General features: G+C 36.5%; 3 protein-coding genes across 3 annotated transcripts; 1 reads left to right on the top strand and 2 right to left on the bottom strand.

The window, feature by feature from the left end:
- Nucleotides 1-268: 268 nt before the first annotated feature.
- Nucleotides 269-4,804, bottom strand: LOC147288792 (pescadillo homolog). The gene is made up of 13 exons (XM_086240343.1): nucleotides 4,672-4,804; nucleotides 4,456-4,541; nucleotides 3,994-4,242; nucleotides 3,773-3,895; nucleotides 3,558-3,642; nucleotides 3,355-3,465; nucleotides 3,065-3,158; nucleotides 2,640-2,926; nucleotides 2,261-2,368; nucleotides 1,989-2,110; nucleotides 1,494-1,713; nucleotides 1,140-1,361; nucleotides 269-597 (listed from the first exon to the last, which is right to left on the bottom strand). Exons 1-13 carry the CDS (start codon nucleotides 4,693-4,695, stop codon nucleotides 508-510), a joined length of 1,821 nt encoding a protein of 606 aa, XP_086096469.1. The 5' UTR covers nucleotides 4,696-4,804; the 3' UTR covers nucleotides 269-507.
- Nucleotides 4,805-7,141: 2,337 nt separating this feature from the next.
- LOC147288791 (Transducin/WD40 repeat-like superfamily protein) lies at nucleotides 7,142-11,434 on the top strand. The gene is made up of 17 exons (XM_086242047.1): nucleotides 7,142-7,246; nucleotides 7,349-7,452; nucleotides 7,543-7,651; nucleotides 7,742-7,806; nucleotides 8,128-8,166; nucleotides 8,296-8,392; nucleotides 8,502-8,598; nucleotides 8,724-8,787; nucleotides 8,866-8,942; nucleotides 9,063-9,141; nucleotides 9,701-9,780; nucleotides 10,030-10,114; nucleotides 10,211-10,279; nucleotides 10,355-10,422; nucleotides 10,504-10,552; nucleotides 10,690-11,211; nucleotides 11,304-11,434. The coding sequence occupies exons 1-16, from the start codon at nucleotides 7,180-7,182 to the stop codon at nucleotides 11,074-11,076; spliced, it is 1,536 nt and encodes a 511-aa protein (XP_086098173.1). The 5' UTR covers nucleotides 7,142-7,179; the 3' UTR covers nucleotides 11,077-11,211; nucleotides 11,304-11,434.
- Nucleotides 11,435-11,678: 244 nt separating this feature from the next.
- MKK3 (mitogen-activated protein kinase kinase 3) lies at nucleotides 11,679-14,896 on the bottom strand. The gene is made up of 9 exons (XM_086240493.1): nucleotides 14,719-14,896; nucleotides 14,369-14,617; nucleotides 13,913-14,131; nucleotides 13,682-13,819; nucleotides 13,356-13,523; nucleotides 13,092-13,205; nucleotides 12,893-13,000; nucleotides 12,454-12,545; nucleotides 11,679-12,206 (listed from the first exon to the last, which is right to left on the bottom strand). Exons 1-9 carry the CDS (start codon nucleotides 14,818-14,820, stop codon nucleotides 11,846-11,848), a joined length of 1,551 nt encoding a protein of 516 aa, XP_086096619.1. The 5' UTR covers nucleotides 14,821-14,896; the 3' UTR covers nucleotides 11,679-11,845.
- Nucleotides 14,897-17,269: the final 2,373 nt, after the last annotated feature.

Here is a 17,269-nt window from a genome sequence, read left to right as displayed (position 1 = left end):
ATTTCATGCAGGGATCAGTACTTAAGAGATGCAGCTCCAAAACGGTTTACCCAGAAGTGAAAGCAACTTCACGTTTAATCTAAGAATTCACTTCTGCATCTCATGTTTTGTTAAAACCGATTCAAAGTTGGAGCCGCAATTTCGTAAACACGAAATTACTTGAAGAGATGCAGCATAAATTCTTAGGATGCCATCATCATGGCTACCAATAGGCAATAGGAAGGCACAAAATTAAAGGTTGATGAAAGCAAGCAACTGCAACGACGGGTTTGCTTACAATGCATGGAAGATTATTCAAATCATTTTGCAAAAACTTCACTAATTGGCAATAAATATAAATATTTGTATGGATAATCCTCCAGCAGCCTTTAATCGGGATATTACAGAAATCAGTAAGTCAATAACAAAATCGATGAACAAAATTTTATTGGCCACTTATGACCTTTAAAATTTTTGGCCTCCAAAATCAGTAGATCAAAGGCATACGAGATGATTTGCTTGGCCACTTCAACCCTCCCTTGGTTTTTGAGATTCTTTAAGTTTTCTCTTCCGTTCCTTGATGACATCAACATTTTGCTTCTTTCGTTGTTTGCCTTTCTGAAATGAAGAAAACATCCAAGAATCACATCCAGGACAAAATATTATTGCATTTAAAAGATAGTACAAGATGTAACTACTGGAAGTCATAACCATATAAAAGATGAAGAAAAAGCCTTTCCGAAATGAAGAAACATCCAAGAATCACATCCAGGGCAAAATATTATTGCATTTAAAAAGGTAGTACAAGATGTAACTACTGGAAGACAACCATATAAAAGATGAAGAAAAACCAAGAAACGTGGTTCCCTACACAGAGAACCTTGTAAAAATTAATTCAAAGTTTGATGAAAATCATTTAATTATGCTTACATGGAAACATGCATTAGAGTTCACACAGAACTTTGGTTTAAGATGGCAATTCAAAATATTCTCAAAACTCAAAACAGGTTCACAACGGAAGGAGGCCAAATCCAATGCAATACAACACCACAAAAGTAAATAATTTAACCAATTTGCTTCCAAAACTGGTTTTCTAAATTGTTAGATAATGTCACACTTTAGAACCAATAGAAGTAGCATGGCAGCATTAACAAATTTACCTCCATGGCTTCAAGAAGACCCCTCTTCTTACGTGACATAAGAACTTTAGACATATTTGTAATATCCTCAGCAAGTTGGTCATAATCATGATCAGGTTCTTCCCTATCCTCTGTCTCCTTGGCAGAGCTCTGATTATCTATATTCGAGATAGATGATGAAAGTGGGACACCCTGAAGTTCCATATTTAATTCATCATGATACTGCTTCTCAAGAGCCATCATCTACATCAAGTCAGAATTCAGTTAACATCAATCAAGACCTAATGATGAAGTGTCGATGCACATAACAAAACCAAACAGCAGAAAGACATCACACATATCTACATTATGCAACATCCTTTAAAACCTGTTTACCTTCCGCTTTCTCTCAGCAGCTTCTTTTGCTTTTGCTCGGTCAATAACACCTTCAGCCAGTAAATTCTGAGGATCTTCCAAATCTTCTTTCCCCACACCTGGCAGTGGGAGGACTTCATTCCTGCCAGCAGCCTTGAATTGTTGAATAGTCTCAGCATACTCTGGAACATAATCTGCTGCCTCATTGTCAACAAAAGGTGACAAATGTGGGGGAGGATCCCTGTTAAAAGAGCAATTAAATTAACAATCTTACAAGGCATAAACTTTTATTATCAAATTAAGTGTTGAAAAGCACAGGTAAGTAAGGGGTAAGTGAAGGTCCATCCATCCATGTAACCTAGGTATGCACTAAAAAACAGCTTATGAAGCAGAACATATCAAATGAGACTTATGAGTCATTTCATAATGGTGCAAGGCAGAGAGGCTACCAACACACAGTCAAAACCAGAGACACACACATACAAGAAAAACAAAGACAATGCCTCGAAATATTACCTTCCCACCAAATATGCCCCAGTAGGCAAAAGGATCCGAGCATTTACACAATCATAAATCCACTGTGGTTGAACATACTCTCTGGCAAGGAGCTTACGACCCTGCATTGACCTGTCAACAATCTGCAAAGTACATGAGCAATCAAGCCATCAGCTTTGTGATACTAAAGATCATTTTTGTTTGCCAGAGATTTTACAGTTTGCACATGCCGTGCATATGTGATGTGTTCAACAATTCAATGACTCAGAGAAAAAATAAATGTAACAGCATACCTGATGGGTGATGCTGTCATCATCTTCCCCAAATGGAGCCCCATCTCCTTCCCAGGAAACAACGCCACCAAAAGCAGGAATGACAAAAAGCAATGACTCTCTGTAAACCTGAACGTAGAAGAGACTAGCATATCAAACACAAGCACAATATTATTACACTGCCAAACAACTAAAAGAAAGAAACGGCATCACCGAAGATGAGTAATTCATATTAATTATGAAATGAGCTTTATATTTTGTTCTATCAAGGTACCTTTGAGACTTCAACCCCCCCCCCCCCCTCTCCCCCCAACACACACCAAACCCATTTATCAGTAAGAAAATATTAAAAAAAAGAAAAAAAAAATTCTAAGTTCCAATTTAAAATGTTAAGGCTCACCTCACGGTTCAAGAAAAATTTCATATCCTTGAAGAGTTTCTTACACTCCCTTGTATCGTTGTCCTCTTCATCTTCACCAGGAACATCTTCAACAAGGTGCATCAATGCACCAGGTTCATTGGAAGGGAGTTGATGTTGAAGTTGGGCAAGTCTTAGTTCAGACTCATCAACTGAAGTCCCAATCTGCTGGCTCTCAACTTTCCCAGATCCAGACAAACTTGAAGCTTGAGGATCCAACACAGAGGACCGGGAGTTTGCATCAAAGTATCTTGATAGTGCATAAAGATCTTCAAAGTCAAGAAAAAGTAAATCATAATCAAGCATACACAGGTACACACATGATCACAGCTCAACATTGCTAAAAACTCTAAATGAGAGGCTAAGGACCTTGCAAACTGTCTTAAGTTAGTAGTAAAAATGCCTACCTGCTGCCAAAGCTTCCAGCCGAGGATCAAGAATGGGTGGATACTTCACATTAATGGAACGATATAAATCACAATTCACAAAGGTAAGAAGAGCCTGCAACATATGGGAAGCAAAAATTTATTTTAAGAACAAAAAAAGCCTTAAGGATAACAGTGAAATCATGTATGATCAAGAAATTGATTCATTGGAAGAAAAAGAAAGAAGAAGCTTGGATATTAAAATTGGAAATATCATTTACAGCAGGGATATGTTTTAATCAAAAATGAAATACAACAATAACAAAATGTACCTCGTAAAATTCCAAAAAATTTAGCATGATATTGAAGTCAATATCATCAGTCAAAACTTGCTGCAAAGGGTGAGGGGTCAACCATGTGATCTTTTGCCCCTTAACCTCGGCCTGCACAAACAAACAACAAAACCATATAGTCTGTACCCAAAAAACAAACTATGCAAAGACTTAAGAAAGCAGTGTATAGTAAGCAACTGCACCTGATAATATATGCCCTTAACAGATACAAAGACTTTACGCAATTTATGAGTTCGAGATATGTAAGCTTGCCATTCGTGACTCAACCTAACAAGAAAGCAACACCAAGCTTAAGATAAGATGAGACTCCACAAAATGATGAACTCATAGAATGATCTAAACATCATTTTATGCTCCATTTCCTTTTTCTTGTTTTTGGCAGAATTCAATAATCTACCTCCGACATTTATGGATGAGTTTCACTTCAATTTTTTCCTCTATAGCAGGCAAGGCTGCAAAGAGGTGAACGATTGTGAGACAGTCATCCAAATCTCTAAGTGCATCAATGAAATTCGGGTACCTGCAATTTCAAACATACCAAATAACAATCGTCAGAAACTCATTACACATCCAATAAGAGACTGAACTAATTTTTTAATAATAAGACAGTTGACAAACCTCTGCAAAATAATTCTATCTAATTTGTAAGTGGGTCTTCTTTGTCTCAGAAGATTTGCACGGTCCCGGTTCTTCTTCGCCTCTGCTTTCTTTACTTTCTTTTCATATGCCCTAATATCTCTCATGCGCTCAAGTAATGGTTCATGTTGAATGAACGAAACATCCTTTAAGTGATAATAAGTATGGTGATTTCCTTTCACCTTTTTCTTTGGCTCACGAGGGAATATACCCTTCATAATACAAAGTTTCCTACAATTTCCACAACCATAAAAATGAATTACTGCATAATACAACCTCCATTCTTTCCCAACAAAAGAGTCTAAGATAATTGAACCAATATCCAGCTAAGCATCACAATGAAGCTAGAATAAACCTTCACACGCAAACCCTACTAAATAGGTATGCAGAGATTATATAAATTCATGTAAAAACATAGAAATTACAGCTTTCATTTGTCTGTACCTGTAAAGGGGTAGACTGACTTGACATTGCTTGATGGCTTGTGACCTAGTGACGTACCTCGCGGCATTTCCTTCCTTTTTCTTTCCCTGAAAAATACGAAGGAAAATCAACGAGAAAGTGTTAGAAAATGATGATATTATATATTGGAAACTTTTGCTTCATCATCGATATAAGTGAACAACTTATCGAAGACGATGGATGTGACTGGGAACTTACCGGAGGCCTGTAATGCTTCACCATGGCTAAGCAAACTCTGAGACTGAGAGTTAGAGACAGAAAGAGAACGCACGGAGGTTGAAGAAGATGGATGGACTCTAATAATACAGGTTAGGGTTTAAGAGGACTGACTTCGGGTGGTTCGGACGGTTCGGGTTTAAAACGTGGGTTTGTGACCGCTCGGATCTCATTTCAAAACCCCACAAATAATTTTTTTTTAGAGCTATTATTTGTACACTCTTTTTAGTTTTTTTTTTTTTTTTTTGCACACCCTTCTTGGAAAAAAAAAATCAAAAAAAAAAAGACACACACACCCCATCATTCTCAGACAACAAAAAAAAAAACACACACACACTCAGCCCCTCCCCCCTTCACCCAACCACCGTGAGCCCCATTCTTAACCCCCTCATCTCTTTCTTTTCTTTTCTCCTCCCTCCATTTCTCTCTTTGCTCTCTCCTTTGTTCGGCACTGGTCCGCTGAAAATTTGAGTTTCCTTCAGCAATCACCTACCAAACACTCACGACCCATTCGCCAGGTAGCTGCCGAACATCCACGACCCATTCGGCATGTAGTCGCCGAACTAGCTGCGATTTTTTGTTGCCAGTGGTGCTTCGATGTGGTTGCAGTAGGTAGAGGCGCAGCATTGCAGATTCGCAGGCAAGCTCGGAGAAGAAGGGTGAAGCTCGACTTGTTATGCTCGACGATGGGGAGCTAGTTGGAGGAGATGTGCTTGACCATTGGTGTTGCAAGCGAGACGAATGAGGGTGTTCAATTCGACTCTTTCATAGACAGATACAAAAAAAAAATGAGAGAGGGAAGGAAAAAGCAATGGTGAGGGAGGTAGCCAAGGTGAGAGAAGGGAAAAGGTTAGGGTGTGTGTGTGTGTGTTTTTTTTTTTTTTGTTGATGGAGGTGTACAAAGAAAGAAAATGGAGTTGGACTTTGGATGAGAGAAGGAGAAAGGGGTTTTCTCCCTTTGATTTTTTTTTTTTTAAAGATGTACAAAAAGACAAAAAAAGGTGTGCAAGTAGCAACCCTCAGTTTTTTCACATTCTTTATAACTTTAAACCTTAACATAAAATATATAAAACAAAAAACAAAAAACAAATCTGGACAGCCCCCACTTGACACTACCCACCTACATGGCTTTTCCCTTACCTCATCTCTCTCTTTCTTTCTCCCCAACTACCCCTCACTTTCCCTTATCTCTCTCTTACTTATCATATTTGTACCCTCAAAACATTTCATTTTATACTATTCTTATATCATATTTGTACCTTTAGGCATTTTGTTTTGTTCCATTCTCATTACACTTATGCATTTATAAATATATTTTGCTACTATTATGCTCGTATTGTCCCTCATATCTGATGAATATAGATAACAATATATGGTCTTTACTGACAATGATGGATTCAAGAATTTTATCCCCAGGGGTTAAACCATTCAGACATTTCGTCGAACAGGTTGTGAATCTGTTTGTAGGTAGTCATTCCTAAATGTCAAACCAACAATTTTGGCAAGGGTTTTTCGGTGGCGGGGTGGTCAAGTGACCACCCTTGTCCCTTAGTGGACCCATCCATGTTTATTGGTTATGCTTAAGGAATTGTAACTTGGTAATATTTTGCACAATTTTTATACATATCCCCAAAATACAATTATTTTTATTTTATAAACAATTTCTTATACAAGGGGCATTTTTCCGTATAAAGGGGTGTTTTCTCTTGTAAGGGGCATTTTCCTGTATAAGGGACATTGTTGCATGTATGGGGCATTTTCTCGTATAACAGAAGCGTTTTCTCATGCACGCGCATATGAGGCATTTTCTTTTATAAGGGTCATTTTCTCATATTTAGAGTGTTTTCCCATATAATGGGCGTTTCATAATATAAGGAACATTTTTTTTTTATTTGGGAAGTTTTATCGTGTAAGGGGTGTTTCTCGTATTAGGGGCATTTTCATGTATAAAGGGCGTTTTCGTGTATAAGGAACACTTTTTAGTATATAAGGCTTTTTGAACATTTTCTCGTATAAAGATGTTTTACTTATGAGTAATACCATGGGTACCATTTAAGTGTATCATCTCTCTGATAGAAGTAAACTCCACTTATGTGGTTCCACTTGGTGGGACACACCTCTAATAGAGAGATGGTACCCCTATCATTTTCCTTTGCGTATATAGGACATGTATATGGGGCATTAAGGGGCGTTTTTCCACATCAAGCGCGTTTCTCATATTGGGCACATTTCTCGTATGAGTTAGAAAAAAGAGGGAAAAGAAGGGTACGAAACAAATAGTGAAACAGGATCCGGGTTTCCGCGCCAGCTGGCATCCGCCAAACTTAAAATCGTCAAATTCATGTTCCCGCCAAAGTTCCCTCGCGCCAAGGCCTAATAAACAAATACAGAAAAAGAAAAAGACAATCCCTAAATTCTCTCGACTCCCCAGTTCCATCTCTCACAGCTCTGTGGTCTGCTACGTCGTCTGCGTTCCTCAAAGATTTTCCGATGGAGATTTCAAAACCCCAATCCTTCTTCCAAGACATCAGATCCAGAGAGCTCCATGGATTCAGAGGTTATCTCTCTCTCTCTCTCTCTGTCTCTTTCGTTCTCTAAATTTGCACTCAGTAATCGATCTATTAGGTATCTTACAATTACCATATGCGTGTTTTTCCAGTTCCAAAGCGACCGTACATCAATGGCGTAGCATCGGAGTTCTCTGAAATCGGGGCCATTGCTGCAGAGCACAACGGGCCGCCAATGGCTATTTCGTTTGGCAAGGTATGTAATCTGTTCGTCTCCGCGTTTTCGAATCGTATTTTCAATACTAAGCAAAGCAATCATCTTCATTACCCCTCTTTTGTTGTGCAGACCAGTAAAAACTCCCACATTGTCGCCATGTCCGACGAGGATGGGTACTTGAGCCTGTTCGATACACGTCGCAAGTTTTCTGCATCTGCATCTCACCAAGAAAATGCAGGTTGGTTACTTGAAAATCAATCGCTATCGATCGTCGATTGCAATTGTTTTTGTAGTGTTGCAAGTAATCGATCTTTGTGTTTGATTTCAGATAGAACCAAGATTTGCGATTGGGTTGCACATCAAAATGCTGTTTTTGACCTTTGTTGGATTAAGGTATAACCCAATGATTATCCTAATAATAGTATAAGTGAATAAATAATACTATTATGGTTTACGCCAATTAGGTCACTTTCTCAGATTACAAAAAAAAAAAAAAAAATCAGGCGCTTTCAATGTAATGTTAAAAGTTGGGTAGTGATATTGCTGCTAATCTGGAACTATCAAAAAGGCAATCCTTTCTAAAGTATTTTCACAGTTGATTAGGTAAAAGAGTTAAACCATATGTTGGCAGATAAATGGCAGAATCAAAGTTAAGTTTGTAAATATATAGTCTTTTTAATGTTAATGTTTTTTGCAATATAAATGTTTTTGCAGGATGATACTCAAATTTTGACAGCTTCTGGAGATCAGACTGTAAGTGATAAAGCTCTAATCCAGCTTGTTTATTTGTGTAGATTTTGTGATCCTCGCTTCGTATTACAGCTAGTTCAGTTTCTTAGTGATTGTGCTTTTCCTTGGCCCTTTTTATTATTTTTTTTCCAGATCAGGCTATGGGATATTCAGGAAAAGAAATGTACTGGAATACTAATGGGGCACACAGGAAGTGTGAAATCTCTGTCTCCTCATCCAACTAATCCTGGTAGGTTTAGATTTTCAATGTGGGTTTTTCGTATTCTTATTCCCTTGTGATCTTTTTGTATAAAGAGAAATACAACTAATTTAAGCTATTGTTTCTTCTTATCTGGCAGAGATTATTGTCTCTGGGTCGAGAGATGGCTCCTTTGCACTTTGGGATATGAGATGTAATTCAAGCTCCAAAAATATGCGTGGGGAGCTTTGTATATGGTAAAGTATTTCTTGTTTTGATCTGTAAAGTGCGTTACAGAACTTTGTTTTTTGTAAAGTTATTTTCATTCCAAGATAAATTTAATTTTTATTTTCCAATTTAAATTTTTAATTATTTAATGCAGCTCAACTGCTATGGTTAAAGGGGCTCATCTTTTCCCACGGGCAAAGCGTGGAAGGCGCGGAAAGGTTTGTTTCTGATAAAGTGATAATGGTTCTCCTTATTCAATTCTTTTGTACTCTTCATTCATACTTCAGCTCTTTCAGGCTGCTTCCATGAGCATCACATCAGTTCTTTATCTTAAAGATGAGGTTTCCATTGCTGCTGCCGGAGCTGTGGACAGGTATGTATGGAGCAGTGGCGATGATGCATATAATTGAACGCCAAACTTCCTAGTCAGAAAGTTATATCATACTAAGGGACATGAGATTATTGTTTAATGTGATCTTATGGTTCATTTCAGCATTGTCAAGTTCTGGGATACCAGAAGTTTGAAAAATATGGTCACACAGACATGCCCTCATCCGGATTTAACTGAGAAGGTTAGTCTAAATTTAACTATGTGATGCATCTCAAGATTTAACTATGTGATGGTGCTAATTTGCTGCAGGTCAATCGTCTTATGTACATTGATCCATGAATGCACTATTGAGATATAAACATGTTGGCCCTTGCTGTCCCCTGTGGTGACATCAGTATCATTGCCAATGGTTTATGTTTACTTCTTTCTTTTTATTGGTTAAAAAATTGTACACAACCCAAAAACACAATAAAAACAGTCGAGGCTGTGCATGACAAATTAACAGAAAGCCTGCAACAAAAGACTACCCTCTAGCTCATCTTCTAACTAAAATAACGGTTTATGCTTTAAATATTTGGTTAATCAATTGTTATATAGCTGGAGATGTAGATATGGGTAGGAAATATGTTTTGGAGGATAGCTTGAGAAGCTTGAATATTTGATCATTGCCAATGCTTTGTTGTTGAAGTAGCTGCTGTTTTAAAACAGCTAGAGATCTAGTCATATTATGCTTGTGTTTTATTTGTTGTCAAAGATTATATATTGATTCCTTGATAGCTACTGATCCCCTCTTCATTCAGGAAAGGAGATTTCATGGTCTAACTAGCTTATCCCAAGATTTAAATGGAGTGTTTCTGTCAGCCTCATGTATGGACAACAGGTACTTTTTCTCTGTTTAGCATTTTTTTTCTCTTGTAAACTGAATTAACTACTCAAAAGAACATTATCTGAAAATTGTAGTCCTGAAAGTTCAGCACATAATCCCTGTACCGTACAACCTTCAGATTAGTAGCTCCTAGCTTAAGAATCCAGTATTGCTTTAGACAATTTCCATGCACTAAATATATAAGACACCATTGTAGAAAAAATTATTAACACTCCTTTTTTCTTTTTTCTTTTTTCCTGTCAGAATATATTTGTATAATGTACTTCAGTTAGAAAAGGGTCCTATGCAATCTTTCTCTGGATGCCGGATTGAATCCTTTTTTGTGAAGGTAAGCATTGCTGTTTGTAATTGCACTAACCAAGTTTGTCATGCAAACTGATTTCCTGCCTACTAACAAGTCTTCGTTTTGATTACGTAATTGCAGTCAGTTATTAGCCCTGATGCTGCTCACATACTCAGTGGCTCTAGTGATGGAGATGCCTATATTTGGCAGGTTAGATTTCTTTCTTAGGCTCTTATTGATATTGGGCTTGGTTAGAGAATGACTTGATTTGTCATGTCAACCCAGGTGAACAAGCCTCAAGAGGATCCTGTAATATTGAAAAGCCATGATGGAGAAGTTACAGCAGTGGATTGGTACTTTCTATATTTTACCCTAATGCTGCTGGTTTTCAATGTTTATTGACAAATGATTGAACCGTTTCCAACTTTTAATAGGTCCCATTTTGATGCTGGGAAGATAGCAACTTCTTCAGATGATTTTACGGTATCCAAGACAGTTCATACATAAGATTGTGCATTTTTTAATTTTCCTCTAGTAATTTCAATGTTATATTATGTTTTAAAATGCAACCTTTCACTAGCATAATTCACCTATGTTCAATGTCTCACTTCCTGTAATAGGTTCGCATTTGGAACTCTCAGGATAGTTACTGCCCAAGCACAAGATCACCATCTGCCATTCGAAGAAGAATCATGGCAATCCCAGGTTCGGAATGCAGGAAGCTTCTGATGAATGAATCAATGCATATCTCAAAGAATTCTGGAAACTCGTGTCCCTCAGATGAAGTATTAGATGAAATGAACGCACTAAATCCAATTAGAATGCCTAAAATCAGTACTCCTCAATCTCAGAAGAAACAGTCCATGTCGGATTCTGACTATAGCGAAACCTTTGAGAAGACCCCTGAAGCTGCGTTAAAGAGCCCATCTTCTGTTCTGAACCCTCCTTCCTCTCTAAAAAGGAAAACAATCCGTGATTACTTTGCAGTACCTACTTTAAACTTGTAGGGCTTCTTCTTTTCATTTTTTGTTGTCATATATTTTTATCCTACAATATTGAGTTTACTGTACAAAGTGCCAATATTGCTGCTGGGTCTCCTGCCTCAGAAGCGGGTGCATCAACCCTTTTTCAGATTACTAATGGTAAGCATTCTCAAGTTTTTCTCAGACACTTTGTTTCCGAGAAATGGCATTCTTAGTTGGAAGGCTGATTGTGTTGGATTGAATTTATGCAGGTTCTATTTTGATCGTAAAGCGGCATACAGAAGGATTTTTATTGATGGACCAAAAACAAAAGGGAATAGATCACATTGTAACGAACTTGAAGATGTTTTTGTGGTATGCGTTATGTAATATGAAGAATTCCAAGTGTGTAGGCTGTCAACTGTTTCGCGTCAGGATTTGTTCGGTTGGGTGATAGAGTTTGAGGGACAAAAAGGATATGCCCAGGAACAAATGGAAATGTTAGGGGAATTATTCGCCATGATTTGTTTGAAAGATAGAATGCAATGGCCATATGACCTCCATAAAAAAGATGACCCCATGTATGCCTTAATTATTGACCTTTAGGTTTAACCTAATAAATTAATTGTGAATTCGTACTGCAAATTATTCTGATAAATAGCAGGAATAACTACGAATTTAATTTATGGCCATTTAATTACAAAAATGATAATGATACAACACAAGCTTGCCGTGATGAGAGCTTTTGGCTGTACGTGTGTTAAACGTTAGAATCACACGATGATTATTCCGACACTAAGTTGGGAACCTCTATTTATTGCATAATATAAAGTTCTTGTTTAGCAATGGAGTAGCGCCCAATAATATTGCTTGGCTCCATAATGAACTGCTCACGAAATGTACCCATCCGCTTACTCGGAATATCAATGGAAAGATCTTTAATACTTGCCAAGCCCTCTACCTGTTCACCATCTCCACATATAAGGAACTGATTTCCAACGATGAAAGATCCTGACACCCTAATTGCTACTCCATCCTGACCATGAGCACGGCACTGAAGCTTTTCCACAACATGCACAAGTCTTTCAGGAGGCCAGTCACCAGCTAATGTACTCCGTATTCTTGACAAAGTCGCAAAGATATCATTTGGGCCGACTAGTTGATCTCCAGAGGAACTTAAAAAAATAGAAGTTTATATTAGGGGTAGGCTCATATGTTTAAATGGGAAGTACAGAGTTATTCCAATAGAAGTTCTTGAAATCTTTTCCTCCGGTTCAATCAAGTGGATGTTTCAAATGAGAAGTCGTTCCTTGCTAATGGATTAAAAACATGAAGTTCCTTCTTGTTGTCTTGACAAAAACTACCAAATCTGAATTTCAATACAAGAAAATGACGGAAAGTTCTCGTAGCACTTTTCAGTACCTGAAAGTCGAATCTTCATTGTATAAGGTCTTTGCATGTTGCCAGAGCTCATCAGGTCCATCAAAGAGTAGGTAAAAATGTATTGTAAGCATCTGGTCAGAAAATAATAAGGGAGATCAATATCCGTACACAAGCATAATTAGGGGTAGGTACCAAGCCATTATAAATTGAATACTGTGGCCTTTGTATTTATAAGTGAGATCAAAGTATTCTATACTTCGAGTGAGATATTATAGGACAATGCTTTCACATTCAACTTTGCATTAGAAGCAACTGGGAATTGAGCTCAATTCAAATTGAATACCGTGAATAACTCTATTTCTTTATTAAATTGAATACTGTGAGTTGCAAAGGTTATATTAAGACTGACATTTTTTCTGTAGTTTTTATTATCGCACTTTTTGTTGGATAATAGAGAATGCAAGAATCAAGTACTCACATCTGCCAAGTCCTTCATCCTTTGTGTTGGATCAAAAACACTTCGGACAAATGCTGCTAAGTCCACTTGGGAATCCTCATACTTTGTGATGAAGGGGTGTGAAAGTAGCTGCACCAGGAGAATACTAGTTAAACAATGTCGAGGTCATGCTATCATGTTCCAGATTGTATACTACGGCTAGTATCTGGTATTTGATCACCTGCTCTGCTGTTTGCCTAGCATCCGCGTCCTTTTGCAAGCAGGCTTCAATAAATGAGCAGAACTCCGGTGAAAATTTGTGTTGTGAAGGTGTAGGTGATGGATCATCCAAGATCTGCCAAAAGACCTCACAACTTTAGTTGCAAAAAAAAGGCTGGCATGCGGGCAATGGAGAGCATATGAATGCAGTAATTATGATATTTGTTAGTTGCTTGGATGAGTAAAGAGGAATGATGTTGTCTGTTAACAGGTATAGGTATTTTACCTGCAACATAAGATTGACAGGTCCATCATTAGCTGTATATGGGAATTCTCCAGTACCACACTCAAAGAGAGCAAGACCAAGACTCCATATATCAGCTGGATAAGAATAATTCTCATTTCGAATTCGCTCAGGCGACATGTACGTAACCGTCCCAACGAATGTCGCACACTGGTAATTAATTTGTGAGATTTGTTAATACCAAAAAACCAAACTTAATATCTATGCCCCCAAACATAACATGCAATGAAATGAATGCACTAAAGAAAGCAGTGATGAATCACTATGATTAAATCCAAAGCACAAAGATGCAAGCAAGCATCACCAACCATTGCCATTGAATTCTCTAAGCCAGCACTTATACCAAAATCTGTAATCTTTGGCTCACCCTTGAGATTTACAAGCAAATTGGCAGGCTTTATGTCTCTGTGAACCAGATGCCTAACTCCATGCAAGTAGCTCAATCCCTTCCAAAGTGAAAATACAGAAACACTTAAACAACAAAAAAATGCACCATATTCTGAATAAATTGAGCTAAAACTGAGTGTCAACATGCTTACATGTAGAAGCTTCTGAAACATAGAAGAAAGTAGAGGCTCGGGTATTCTTTTCCGCAATCTTAAGATATCAGCCAATGACCCTCCATCCATATACTCCAAAGCTATGCTTATTTGTCCAGAGTCAGGCGTATAAAACGCGCCATGAAACTCTACAAGACCTTGGTAACAAGGTGCTTCACATAGCGTCCGTATCTCAGTAAGCAGCTGTTGCCTTTTCTCCTATTATAAAACAAATTTGGATAAGAACCCATAATGGAATACATAATTGAGTCCCTATTTCAATATTCACACTCAAAGTTTGCAAATTTTTTGCACCATTTGCATCTGGGTCACTAATCACTAGCATACAAGTCCCAAATTTGGAATTCAAATACTTAAACTAGTGATCCTAGTTTTACTGTAAAAACAAAACATAAATACTGAAAATACACTGACATTGATATCTGAAAAATTTACCTTTTCGAATATATTGATCTTCTTGAGGGCTAAAATTCGATGAGTGGGAATGTGGATAGCTCTCTGTACAACGCTGCTGGCACCACTGCCAATTGCCCCAAATACCCTCATCTCATGCGAAGCACACCGGTACGTCTTTTCGCCACTGTCGTCCACCGCAAACGACGGCCATTTTTGCAATCCGAGCTCGTTGATGTTGTACACACCGTACGATCTGCTCAGTAAGTTCACCGTTCCACTGTCCGATAGCTTCAGCCAAACAAAACAAAAGAATCAATCCCATTTCAAAAAAATTTTAAAAAATGAAAAATTTGAAAGAAATTAAAAAATTAATGATCCAAAAAGCTTACTGTATAGGAATCGCAAGGGTCCAAGGTCGAGCCGGCAGAGAAACCCTTTTCGGCATCGAACAAAGGTGTGAGCTTTTTTCTTAATTCCTCTAATCCAGCCATTGATGATTTTAATTTCTCGGACTTTGCTTCAATTTTATTTGTTTTTCGGTAATTTGTATTGTCCGATATCCGTTAATGTTCCGGTCTCCTTCAAATCTAAGGCAACATCCGGTTAAGTTTCACGCAGTTACTAATTAAAGAATATAGTTTAGTGAAAAAATAAATAATATTTACTCATGTTTTTCTTTTCTAAAGAAATTATTTCATTCTAGTTTATTTTACCAAAAAACATTTATTTTATTCTAATCGATTTTGAAATTATATATATACCATAATACAAACTAAATAATTTTCGAAATTGTTCAATAATTTCAATGGATAGTAAAGAAAAAAAAAACACGTTGAGCATTTATTTATTTTCGATTGAAAACGCACTAAAATTAAAACGACTTGTATTATATATTTTTGTGCGAGTCAATTATATCTAGGACTAGGAGTGTCTTTCAAATAAATAAAAAAAATCCAAAAAATTGTTCTCATTTAATTATCCTTTAGTCATTGGCCAAAAAAAAAATTATCCTTCTAGTTGTCACTAATTTTAGACCATTTTACAAAAAAAAATAAAAAATTAGTGGCTGGTTAAAGAATTTCTTTTTTCAAATTTTGTGTTTGAACTTAAAAAGGATCAAATCAAGATTAAAAATAGGATTATCGATTCTTTATATACATAATTTAAACAACTTCGACATTTTAAAATTTGATCTATAAAATTTAAACATGCAACTTCGACATTTTAGAATTTGAAGCAATTGTCTTTACATACAAGCTGAAGCAATTGTCTTTAATTACATACAAGCTAGCAGATTCATAAGTACATTTACATACATCTACAACTTCAAAGTGCAGCAAGCTGAAGATCGACAAGGGAATTGAAGAAGTGGAAGGGATTAATTATGTGATCATCATGACCACATGCATATCTCTTTCTCTCTTACTAATTAATCTTTGTTTTTTTGGTCAATCACTCTTTTTTTCTGTCTTGTTTTTGGTCAATCACCAATCAATCTCTTAAGAATAAAAATGCAACGAAATTATGAAGTGACAATATTATTATATATGCTCGAAATGTATTCAAATGATCAGCGTGCATGTATAAAAGATCATATACATATATAAAAAATATATATCTTGCATCAACCAATAATTTGCCCCTCTCTAATCATTAGGACAATAGGACCACACTTTATTGGACTTAAATATATTCCTCTTTTCTTTCCCTTTTCTCTATTATGAATGGCCTAATCGCAATCCAACTAACCCACAATAATGATCGTAAATTAAGAAAGTATATATATTCTCAGGCATGCAGCAAGGAAAGTTCCTCAAGTTGGAATCGCTGGGACATTATAGTACTTATGATCATGATTCATGAACAGTACCCATATATATATATATATATATATATATGGATTCAATAAGTTATAGAACTTATAGTTAATTAGCTACCCAATAATTGATTTTGCGATACATGCCTTCTTGATTCCCAATTAAGATATATAGTTTCCAATATGGCACCAAACACTAATAAAATAAGAAAAAGGGTGAGTCGGTATTGCCTAATTGGCTAATATATATTATTACTTTTTTTCACCCAGCAATTATTGTAGATACATTGTAATAATATCTAATTGGCACAATTAAAGTTTTCCTTCAAAGGCAACGAGAATTATACATGTATGGCATATATGTAGGGGCGTATACGATTGCCTGCAAAAGCAAAATATATTCATGTATCTCTTTAATAATATAAAGCTAGAGTAGAAAATAAAGAAAGCAAATCATTACTTCATGATGATCAAATAGTATTCATGGACCGGCCTAGCTATAAATTGATTATATGTAAACAATTACTTGCATAAAGTGTATATGATGGAGGTTTTGAAATATAAAAAAGATATTTTTGGACAGATCGAAATAATTAAATTTGTATGCTCATGAAATAGTTCTATCTGTGAGTGGTGATCGACTCGACTCGATCAAGAATCCACCACCTATGGTCCCATACTTAGGCTAGAGTTATCTTATACCTTTCTGGCCTTTCGGCAATAATTAATTAGATATACATATCTAGTTAGATTATAGGGTACTACTTTTATTTTAAGTATATGTTGTTGCCAGAAAGCCAAGGGGGACTGAATAGTGAACACTTATATACTCTTTTATTTTCTCCTTTTTGGTACGAACTATGATGATCACATAATTCACATTCGTTCTACAAGATCGTAACCCATCCATCATATAAAAAGCTGCCAAATTAATAATGTGTAATATATCTTAAGTTAGTAAAGTGCTATAAATTATTTGGAGTGCCATCCGCACATAGTTTTCTTACCTACATTCTTTTTTTCTTTTACCTTTTTTTTATCAGAAGGGAAGAGTACTCAAACGCTTTTTAACATTAGAAAAATTTGAATGGAGCAATCGTACCACACAGGTATGATATGGCCAT

This window comes from Dryas octopetala, chromosome 4 (genome assembly GCF_963921425.1).
Source record: "Dryas octopetala chromosome 4, drDryOcto1.1, whole genome shotgun sequence".
NCBI classification, from domain to species: domain Eukaryota; kingdom Viridiplantae; phylum Streptophyta; class Magnoliopsida; order Rosales; family Rosaceae; genus Dryas; species Dryas octopetala.
The sequence above is the reverse complement of the archived record's forward strand: the minus strand, read 5'-3'. Positions and strand labels throughout refer to the sequence as shown.